The sequence below is a fragment of the Chiloscyllium plagiosum genome, chromosome 2, assembly GCF_004010195.1.
Source record: "Chiloscyllium plagiosum isolate BGI_BamShark_2017 chromosome 2, ASM401019v2, whole genome shotgun sequence".
Taxonomy (NCBI): Eukaryota; Metazoa; Chordata; class Chondrichthyes; order Orectolobiformes; family Hemiscylliidae; genus Chiloscyllium; species Chiloscyllium plagiosum.
In genome coordinates this window covers 38,808,421-38,820,483 of record NC_057711.1, presented here as the reverse complement: position 1 = coordinate 38,820,483, position 12,063 = coordinate 38,808,421, and the positions used below count along the sequence as shown (strand labels likewise).

Genomic DNA, 12,063 nt, shown 5'->3' with positions numbered 1-12,063 from the left:
AACCCACGCAGACACGGGGAGAACGTGCAAACTCCACACAGTCAGTCGCCTGTGTGGAGTTTGTGTGGAGATTGAACCTGGGTCTCTGGCGCTGTGAGGCAGCAGTGCTAACCACTGTGCCACCGTGCCGCCCACGATGCTGGAAATTGAAACAAAAACAGAGATTTCTGAAAAACTCAACACGTCTGTTGGCATCTGTGGAGAGAGAAACAGTGTTAATATTTCAGGTCCAGAGACTCTTCTTCAGAACATTCTCAAGACGGTTCTCTAGACCTAAAATGTTAACTTTTTTTTTTCTCCACAGATGCTGCCGGATCTGCTGAGTTGGTCCAGCTATTTCTGTTCTTGTTTAAAAATTAATATCTTGCTCTTTGGTTTCCTCTTTCCAATCACAGTTTTGAACAAATTTACAGTTAGATGCAAACAAAATGAGAAAAATCAAAAATTCTTGAAATGTGAAATCTACTGGAAGAAAAGGCCTCTAGAATTTTACTCAGCTGAACAGTTCTTTTACCTTTCTGACTGCTCCACCAACCAAGACAGCTGTGGCCAGGATGGACGAACCAATGCTGCTCTAACTGGGAATGTTACTGGTTGATTGAGAGTCTGACAAATTTGCTCCATCTCCTTCACCATCTCCCATGTGTAACAAGAATCTGTTTGAAGAAGCAAATCCAATTTTAAAGATTCTTTGGTTTTAGATCATGTTTACAGTTTTCTCAAGATGATTTAGGAGATACAGCATAATGTTTATGGCACAGACAGAGAACACAGGAGGCTAACACCTTCAACATATTGTCTGGCTAACACTAACTGTTACAGTTAACCTGAGAAGGTAACTTTTAAAAAACGTTTTGTGATTTACACATGAAAGAAGTGAAACTATCATGGTATTCGAACAGATGAAAGACTCAACAAACGATCAAAGTATTTTTCAATGTATAATTTCAGTTACATCACACAGTAAACTTTCGCTATAAATTCTGTGTCTTACAATTGTGCCCTCTCCTACCACCTGATGAAGGAGCGGCGCTCCGAAAGCTAGTGCTTCCAATTAAACCTGTTGGACTATAACCTGGTGTTGTGTGGTTTTAACTTGATATGCCTGGAGAAGACTTTGGGATTTTCCTTTATATTAGCTGCTAATCGTTTTTCATTGTTTCTCTATGCTCTTATTTGCTTTCTCACCTGCCACTAAACCTTCAATATTCCTGTAATTCTCAGCTGTACTTTCTACCTTACACATATGAAAAACATATATTTTCTTTTGAATGTAAACTTCTACTTCAGTTGTCATGCAGGGAACTATAGATTTGTATGTCCTACCTCTTCCATTAGAGAGAACATACCTCAATTGTATCCAAACCATTTTCTCTTTGAAGGTGGCCCATTGTTCGCTTATTGTTTTTCCTGCCAACTTCTTACTTCCAATCAATCCTGCTCAATTCTGTTCTTGCTTCATTACAGTCAGCTCTCTGTACATTGATTTTTCTTACTTTGGATTGATACAAGTCATTTTTCAATGCCATCTTGAACTTTATGGTACAATGACCACTGTCTCCTAAATATTCACCCACTGACATTTGACCCACTTGGTCCACCTCATTTCTAAATACAAGGTTAAGCAATGCATACTTCCTTGATGGACTGAACACATACTGTTGTAGGAAGCCCTCCTGAATGCAATTGTTATGGACTAGGCCAAACTACTCATAGAACATAGGACAATACAGTGCAGAACAACATCGGCCCTCGATATTGCGCCGAACTTGAACTAATCTAAGCCCATCCCCCTACAATATCCCATCATCATCCATATGCTTATCCAAGGATGGTTTAAATGCCCCTAATGTGGCTGAGTTAACTACATTAGCAGGCAGGGCATTCCACACCCTTACCGGTCTGAGTAAAGAACCTGCCACGGACATCTATCTTAAATCTATCACCCCTCAATTTGTACCTATGCTCCCTTATACAAGCCAACATCATCATCCTAGGAAAAGGACACTCACTATCTACCCTATCTAATTCTCTGATCATCTTGTATGTCTCTATTAAATCTCCTTTTAGCCTTCTTCTCTCCAATGAGAACAGACCTAAGTCTCTCAGCCTTGCCTTAAAAGACCTTCCCTCCAGACCAGGCAACATCCTGGTAAATCTCCTCTGCACCTTTTCCAATGCTTCCACATCCTTCCTGTAATGGGGCGACCAGAATTGTACACAATATTCCAAGTTAGGCTGCACAAGCATTTTGTAAAGTTGCAGCATGACATCATGGCTCCGGAACTCAATTCCTCTACCAATAAACCTAACACACAGTATGCCTTCTTAATAGCACTATCAACCTGGGTGGCAACTTTCAGGGATCTATGTACATGGACACCAAGATCCCTCCGCACATCCACACAACCAAGAATCTTTCCATTGACCCAGTATTCTGCCTTCCCAAAGTGAATCACCTCACATTTATCTGCATTGACCTCCATTTACCAACTCTCAGCCCAATTCTGCAGTTTATCCAAGTCTGCCTGCAATCTGCAACATTCTTCCACAATGTCTACTACTCCACCGATTTTAGTGTCATCTGCAAACTTACTAATCCATCCACCTATGCCTGCATCCAAGTCATTTATAAAAATGACAAACAGCATTGATCCTGAAACAGATCCTTGTGGCACACCACTATAACCGGACTCCAGGCTGAATATTTTCCATCAACCACCACTCGTTGCCTTCTTACAGAAATCCAGTTTCTAATCCAAACTGCTAAATCACCCTCAATCCTATGCTCCACATTTTCTCCAATCGCGTACCATATGGAATCTTATCAAAGGCTTTACTGAAGTCCAGGTACACCACGTCAACACTTACCTTCATCCACATGATTGGTCACCTTCTCAAAAAAACTCAATGAGGTTTGTGAGACACGTCCTACCCTTGATGAAACCATGTTGACCATCTCCAAGCAAATTGTTGCTTTCTAGATGATTATAAACCCTATCTCTTATAATCCTTTTCAAAACGTTTTCTACAACAGACATAAGGCTCACTGACCTATAATTACTTGGGTCATCTGTGCTGCCCTTTTGAACAAGGGCACAACATTTGCAATCCTCCAGTCCTCTAATACTAAACCCGTAGATAATGACGACTCAAAGATTAAGGCCAAAGCCTCCGCCATGTCTTCCCTAGCTTCCCAGAGAATCCTCTGATAAATCCCATCCGGCCCAGGGGACTTATCTACTTTCACGCATTCTAGAATTGATAACACGTCCTCCTTGCTAACCTCAATCCTTTCTGGTCTAACAGCCTGTATCTCAGTTTGTTCCTCTACAATATTATCCTTTTCTTGAGTGAAAAAAGATGAGAAATATTAGTTTAGCATCTCTCCGATCTCCACAGGATCCACACACAGCTTCCTACTTTTGTCTTTGACTAGCCCTATTCCTACCCTAGTCATCCTTTTACTCCTCCCATAACTATGTAAAGCTTTAGGGTTCTCCTTTATTCTACCTGCGAAAGACTACTCATGTTCCCTCCTTGCTCATCTTAACTTTCTCTTTAAATCTTTCCTAGCTAATCTGTAACTCGCCTTCGTCTCATCTGACCCATTTTGTCTCAACGTCGCTCAAAACATTCTTATGCAGGTAGCCCAGACCAAAACTTTGCAATTTGTTTCAGTAAGCGTACAGTGAAAGTGACTCCGAGTAAGTTAGTGAGATTGACTACCAGGTTAAAACAGACAAAAATTTATTCATGAAATTGCACAATGAAACACAAAGAATAGAATAAAGAACCCCTACAGAACTGTCTTTCCAAACTAGATTTAATTATGCTGTTCCGAATACACACAACAGTCCCAATAAGCAAACTCTCTTAAAGACCAGTAAAAAAAAAGGAAAAGATGATTACACCTTGAAGTTAGAGGGCAGACGAGAGTGAGTGAGTTTCTACACTGCTCACTGCTGAACTCCCAACTAGTTGTGGACTGAACTGCTCAGCTAGAGAGCTAACCTTTCCCTTTTCATTATACAGGTTACTTCTAAAACATGATCACTGTGGCCTGAAGTCTCATCTGTTTTACATATAAACAAAAGGCCTCTTAAAATCCTTTTCATCTCTGTACCAAACCAATCTGATCGGAGCCCGGCCTGGTTTACGACTCCTTTGAAAAAAAAATCAATAACACAGTATCCTTGAGAAAAGGAACAGCTTTTAGAAAAAAGGACCAACTTTGTGACACCTCCTCCCTTAAAATAAAAAAGTCAATACCAAAAGATGGCTTCATTTTTAAAACCCTTTAAAAACCCTGTTAGTAGTCTGAACACACATATATACTATACTAACTATAAACATGCAAACATGCACAACTACATGCAAATTCAGGCTGTGACACACCTGCCCACAAACACCTCTGTATCTCATTTGAGTCTTGATAACGCATCGGATGGGCAATCACATTTTCACGGCCTGCCACATGCACGATTGTCAAATTGAATGGCTGCAACAACAAGCTCCATCTAAACAGTCTGGCATTTTTCTCCTTAAAGTTTTCCACAAACGTCAATGGGTTATGATCAGTGTATACAATTGACTCAGATGCATTGCTGGTAATATAGACACTGAAATGTTGCAATGCCAACACCAAGCTTAAAGTCTCTTTCTCCACCGTTGAATATTTCTGTTGATGAACGTTCAACTTCCTGGAAAATTACCCAATGGGTCTTTCTACTCCTCGTCATCCTCCTGCAGGAGCACCGCACCAACACCCACATCACCGGCATCGATAGCCACCTTGAAAGACTTCGTGTAATCTGGTGTGGCCAGTACTGGGACAGTGGTTAACACATTTTTTAGGCTGTCAACTGTCTTTTGACAGTCCACTGTCCACTGAAACTTCTTGCACTTTTTTAACAATTCGGTGAGTGAAGCAGCCACATTACTAAAGTTCGGCACAAACCTTCAGTAAAATCCACTCAAACCTTGGAACTGTAGTACTGCTTTTTTTGTCAACAGTGTGGGAAATTCCCCAATTACTTTTGTTTTCGTATCCCTTGGGTCCATTTGTCCACGTCCAATAACACGGCCCAGGAAGGTAATTTAGGCTTTGGCAAATTCACTTTTTGCTAGGTTTACCACCAAGCCTGCCTTCAAAAGTTGATCAAACAAGTCCGATAAGTGCTGTAAATGTTCCTTCCATGAGTGACTAAAAATCACCAGGTCATCAATATACACCACACAGTTAGGTAATCCGGCAATGACCTTATTAGTCAGTCTCTGAAATGTAGCTGCAGCGTTTTTCATACCAAATGGCACAATTTTGAACTGATATAGTCCATTTGGCACTACCAATGCCGAAATTGCCTTTGCTCTCTCTGACAGAGGAACTCGCCAGTAGCCTCTGAACAAGTCCAACTCAGAAATGTAAGTTGCTTATCCCACTTTTTCGACATAGTCCTCCAACAATGGAATTGGATACGTATCAGTCTTTGTAACAGCGTTGACTTTGCGATAGTCCACACATAACCGTTGGGTACCATCTGGCTTTGGCACCATGACTATAGGTGAGCTCCAGTCACTGTAACTCACTTCGATTATGCCATCTTGGAGCATGCGTGCTATCCCCTTCTGAACCTGTGCCAACTTTAGAGGGTTATGCCCAGTAGGATGTTGCTTAATCAGAACAGTGTCTCCTATATCTACATCATGCCCAATTAGGTTAGTACTTCCCAGTTTATTTCTGCATATCTCCCCATGTGATAGCAATAACTCTTTCAGGTCATTTCGATTTTCTTGTGGAAGGTAACTCAATCATTTATCCCAATTTTTGACAACTTCTTCATTTCCGATTTAATTTGAGGAATGTCCAATTCATAATCATTAGCCACTTCAGCTGGTAACCTTGCTGTTTTAATTCTCTGCTCTTCCATAAGTTTGTACTTCCTCCCTGCTACGGTTACCTTCAGCCTTTGTCTCCAGCCTTTTAAACTGACTTACCTTTTCAAGTGTCAGTTTTTGAAGTTCAAAAGCTCTCTCTTTTTCTTTCTCTGCTCTCTCTTTTTCCCTCTTTTCTGCTTTTAATCGTAACTCAAACTGTTTCATTTCTGCTGCCCTTTCCTTATCTCTCACCTCGAACTCAAGCTGCTTCATTTGCAATCGAATTCTTGCCATCTCTATAGATTCTGATGGTTTCTCCAGCAAGTTTAAATGCTGAGCTACTGTTGTAATTATCTCTTCTTTCCTCACAAAAGCAGGCAGATCTAATTTCAACTTCTCTGCTAATTCCTGCAGCTTGGTCTTATTCACCTTTTGCAAAACATCCAAAGTCACCGCATCCACTTTCAGAAAACTTTTGGCAAATGGAAGAGCCATTACTATCCCAAAGTTTGTCTACCCAACCAAACCAACACCCAAAATAATGACACTGGCACCTACCATTCGCTGTTTAAAATTCCGTAAAGAGCCCCAAACTGTTATGGAATAGGCCAGACCACTCAAAACATTCTTAAGCAGACAGCTGAGACTGTAACTTTGCAATTTGTTTCAGTAAGTGTACAGTGAAAATTACCTGGAGTAAGTCAGCAAGGTTGACTACCAGGTTAAAACAGTCAGAAATGTATTCATAAAATTGCACAATGAAACACACAGAACCTCTATAGAAGTCAGTCTATCCAAATTAGACTTAATTATACTGTTCCGAATATATACAACAGTCCCAATAAGCAAAGCCTCTTAAAGATCAGTTAAAAAAAAGGAACAGATGCTTACAGGTTGAAATTAGAGGGCAGGAGGGAGAGAGAGAGAGATTCCACACAGCAGACTGCTGAACTCCCAACTAGTTCTGGACTGAACTGCTCAGCTATAGAGCTAACCACTCCCTTTTCATTATACAGGTTACTTCTAAAGCATGATCACTGTGGCCTGAAGTCTCATCTGTTTACATATAAACAAAAGGACTCTCAAAGTCCTTTCCATCTCTGTACCAAACCAATCTGATCGGAGCCCAGCCTGGTTTATGACCCCTTTGAAAAAATATCAATAACACAGTATCCTTGAGAAAAGGAACAGCTTTTAGAAAAAAGGGACCAACTTTGTGACACAATCAAGGAACACCTGCCCCTTGCTGCCCCAAGTATCCCACTTTATATTTGGATAATTAAAGTCACTCATTATAACAACCCTAAAAATGTTGGCATTCTCTGTAATTTCCTTACAGATTTGTTTCTCTACATCCTTTCCACTAGTTGGAAAGACTACATCATGCAATATAACTGCACTCTTTTTATCCCATAGCTCTAAGACTGACACTGTCTGTAAACCTTGGATGTCTTATTTCTCCAGCACTGCAATGCTTTCTTAAGCAATACTCTTACCCTTTCTCCTTTCCTTCCTTTTCTATCTTTCCTTTGCAACCGATACCCAAGAATATATAATATCCAGTCTTGTCCTTTCTTGAGCCATGTCTCCAAGCACTGCCACAACATCATTTTCAATGTTGAAATCTGTGTCAGTACTCCTTAACCTTATTTAGTATACACCATGTATTTACATATATGCACATTAATTCTGTTTTGGTCTTGCTTTCTTTTACTCCATCTCCACTTCACATATGAACTTAATATTCTCTCTGTGCCTAAGTATTTAGAGAGCCCAGGTTTTCTCCTTGACTATATTTTCTTGGTTCCCACATTCTTGTCCAGTTAATTTAAAGCACTCCCAATGGCACAAGCAAAACACCTCACAAGGAACTCAGCCCCGGCTCTATTTAATTACAAACTACCTGGTTTATACAGGGAGCCATCTTCCCGAGAACCAGTCCAAGTGTCCCAGAAATCAAGGAATCAATTATAGCAGTGAAGAGGAAGGATCATCAAACTAGGTAGAAGTAAAAACTACAAAAGGGGCAAACACACCATTGGGTGTGCACTTTGGGCTTTCAAACATACAAGGAGAGACAGAGGATCACATATATAATCAAATTTCACAGAAGTTTAAGAGCAAGTAATAGCAGTGGATGTTAAAGACTCAAATATGAAAATGTAGTATGTAGTATGATCCATTTTAGCCATTGACAAGAATATTTAAATAACAACCTGAAGCGAATACTGTGATATGTCACATTATTGAAAGCACACGGATGAACAATAACTTTACAATTACCCAGAACACGCTTTAATGAATTAATTTATCTGAAATAAGAAAAAACTGGATACTGGAAAACTAAAACAAAACGGAAATTTCTGGAGAAACTCAGCTGGCCTGGCAGCAACTGTGGACAGAAAGCTGAGTCAATGTTTTAGGTCATCTTGACAAAGAGTCATTGGACCTGAAAAGCCAAACCTTGCTTTTTCTGTACAGATGCTTCCAGACCTGCTAAGTTCCTCCAGTAAATTTGCGCAATTCATCTTAAATCCTTGCTCTTTTTACATTTGCAATGGACATATCCAAAAGAAGCTGACAAAGCAACCTTATACACTTGATGATAGGTGTGTAATGTGCAAAATTACTTTTCATAACAATCCTTGATTTTTATGACATTTGACAATCCTTACCAATATTTTTTTGAATAACCAACTCACCAGTTCTCCAACCAAGAGACAGTGTTACATGTGGCAAGTATGAAGTCACTATGCGTAAAAAAGCTTTGCTTTCGTTTGGTCCAGGAAGAATATCCGCATTGATCCAAACTGGGCGTGAGAGTAGATCCTTCATTGATATTAGCATTTTAATAGCAGGTTCCACAGCTGACAAACTGGCAATGACAGAGGATTTAATTTTAACAGAAGTAATTTCACCTCACAAATGGAAACACAAACTCTGACACAATGCATATTGCTAATGGTTTCTTCTCGGAGACAAGGTGGAGGAGAATATATATTCCTGATGTAATGAAAGGAATCAAGCAACTATAAATCTGGAGAAATGCTAAAAAATAATTTCTCCAATTGACCTCAGGATATATTCATACTACTGTTTTTATTTATCATGAAATGTTAGTATTACTGGCAAAGTAAATGATAATTGTTATCAAAGTCAGTGGTAGGTAGATACAGTGCTGTTTTAGAGGATGTTCTGGGGTTTTACCCAGTGACAGGGAAGAAATGCAGATATATTTTCATGTTAGGGTGCTGCATGACTTGGAGGTGATGATGTTCCATTAGCCTCATGTCTTTAGTACAGGTCACAGATTTTACACTTTTTCAAATGATCTTTGGTGAGTCGTTGCAGTGTATCCTGAAGGTAGTACCCAATGCTGTCATTGTGCAATGTTAGTGGTTGGGGTGCCAACCAAGGAGACACCTTTGCCCTGGAATAGTGTAGAGCTTCTTTATAGCATGCTGGAATAACAATCTCGAAGAGAAGCTCTGGGGAATCAGGAAACAAAACACCCACAGCAGAACTTTCAGCCTCAATCTGCCTTTTTATCCACTATTAAGTTTCGGGTCAGTGGTGATCTCCAGGATGTTAATAATAACACTGCCATTAAATTTCAAGTGGAGATGATTCAATTTGCTCTTAGCGGAGATGATCGTGAATTAGTGGATGTAACCATAGACAACTTTCTTAACTTCTCATATGAAGCAAGTGGTCTTGTTTTGAGGACAGCTACAATTGTGCTACTAGTAAACAATGCCACTGGACATCAGCTTATCTATTTTTAAAGGTTCATTCATAACTCAATTATACCACAGAAAAAGAATTGTTTGGAAAATAAGGGCTTCCTGCAAGAAAGTTTTCCTCGAGGCAGCATGGTTGCAATTGCTCCAATATTCCATGCACAGTGATGAGCATCAGCATGCCAATCACAACATTGGGTTATCAGTTTCGGTCAGCTCCATGCACAGGCCTCAGAGGCCAGCTCAGCTGCAAAGAAAATTAGAGGAAATGCTGACTGCAAGTAGATAATCACCAAACACAATGGACTATAAATGCAGAAAAAACCTGTGTTTTCCTTATTGGCCTAAATTAAATGCCCTCCGTTGATTTTTTTGCCCCTTTTGTTTATTGGAAAGTTCACTTCTGAATATAAAATACATTTTTAAAAAATCAGGTCTGAACAAATTATATTAAACAAGAACATTCAATATAAATACAACTCTTGGGGGGGATCCAAAATGGCAGCGATCTCAGCAGATCTGCCTTGCTGAGCTCTGCACCCCAGTCCAGCAGTCGTGATATTTTTACACCCCCACTTTCTGTTTTTTTTTGGGAGAAAATTGATGTTAAATGGTCATGAAATCATTTGAATCTATTTGCGGTGGAGCCTTGAGAGTCTGAATGAGATGAGCAGGGAGTATTTTGTTTGGATGATTAATCGTTCGGTTGGCCTTAAACAAGCGGTAATCTACAAGTGCCGGTTGTTCAAGCATTTCTCAATTATCCGGCAATGCTCACCATAATGCCGTTTTCGGATGGTTTTTGTTCAGATAGTCAAGGTCCTACTGTAAATTCTTTTTGAGCAATTGACAATGACAAAAGGATAGCATACAGCCAGACTCCAACATATGCGACACTCGCTGAAGGTATCGGGTGGGCCCGTGACTGAGGATGTAGCTGCAGCTCCCTCAGCAGCTGAGAAAGAGGTACCTGCGCAGCAGAACATTGCTGAAGAACTCATGGCAATCCGACGGATGATCAAGGAGTTGATGGAAGGCAATTGTACTCGGTTGGAGTGAAGTAGGAGGAAAAATATTTGAGTCATTGGGCTGCTAGCCAGAGTGGAAGCTGGGCAGCTAGCAAGCTTTTTTGAAGACTGGCTGTCACAGTTTGTTGGCTGGGATGTCAAAGCAGACTGAGCGAAGGTTGACAGAGCTCACTGGGTTGTGGCGCACAGATCTGGTCTGGTACAATTTCAAAGCTACAGGTACCAGCAGAGAGTCCTGGAATCTTCTAGAAGGATGGGGAAAGATCCACAGGCCCTGACTTATCAGGGAATTAAGATAACGTTCCTCCAGGACTTTTCTGCAGTGGTGATCCATAAAAGGAGATCGTTTGATGAGGTCAAGAGAAAATTCAGAGAACTTGGTATTCAATACTCAATGAGATACCCATCAGTGCTTTGTATTACTCACGTGGAGATGGTGTGGTCATTTGACTTCTCAGAACAACTGAAAAATTTCTTGGACATTTTAAAATAATTCGGATGGATTTATAGACATGGACAATAATATTTGGTTTTCTTTTCTCTTGCTATGTTTCTTGTAATGTTATCCTTTTCTGAAAGAAGCTGCTGTTGGTGTGTGTGTTTTTTTCTCCAATTAGGTTTGGTGTTGATATGTAGTTGGGGTGGGCAGAGTGCTCATTATTTTGTCTGCTTCATTCTATGGCTTGGGTCTGGGGTGCAGTTCGAGCTGGATGGGGTGTGTGGGAAGTTAAGCACCCTTGATGGGCAGGGGGTAGAGTCCCCCATTAAATGCCTTTTGTGTTTTGTTGTTAGTTTAATGTTTTGGTTTCTCATAAAAAGACTCCACGAGTCTTCTTTTGCATATGCTCAGCATACTGTAAGTTGAATTTTTCCTCTCAGCAGGTCAAAGGTGCTTGTAAAGGATCATGGCTAGCAGTTTTCTTAAATGGTGCACCGCTGAAATATTAGAGGGATCCATTTGCCAGTCAAAAAGAAAAAGATGTTGTCGAGCCTCAAAAAGGAGAGGGTGGATGTTGCCCTGTTGCAGGAATCTCACCTTAATGACAAGTTACAGCAGGGAGTGTTTGAACATAGAACATTGAACAATACAGCACAGAACAGGCCATTCGGCCCACGATGATGTGCTGAACATTTGTCCTAGCTTAAGCACCTATCCATGTACCTATCCAATTGCCGCTTAAAGGTCACCAATGATTCTGACTCTGCCACTCCCACAGGCAGCGCATTCCATGCCCCCACCACTCTCTGGGTAAAGAACCTATCCCTGACATCCCCCCTATACCTTCCATCCTTCACCTTAAATTTATGTCCCCTTGTAACACTCTTTTGTACCCGGGGAAAAAGTCTCTGTCTATCTATTCCCTGACCATCTTATAATCCTCTATCAAGTCACCCCTCTTCCTTCGCCTTTCCAATGA

At 40.5% G+C, this 12,063-nt stretch overlaps 1 protein-coding gene across 1 annotated transcript in view; it reads right to left on the bottom strand.

The window, feature by feature from the left end:
• fam151b (family with sequence similarity 151 member B) overlaps positions 1 to 12,063 on the bottom strand; it is a 27,688-nt gene that overhangs the window by 1,762 nt on the left and 13,863 nt on the right. The window contains exons 4-5 of the mRNA XM_043708131.1: positions 8,580 to 8,752; positions 515 to 656 (exon numbers count right to left, since the gene is read on the bottom strand). Of these exons, the coding sequence (XP_043564066.1) occupies positions 515 to 656; positions 8,580 to 8,752 (315 nt within the window). The remainder of the gene's footprint in view (positions 1 to 514; positions 657 to 8,579; positions 8,753 to 12,063) is intronic.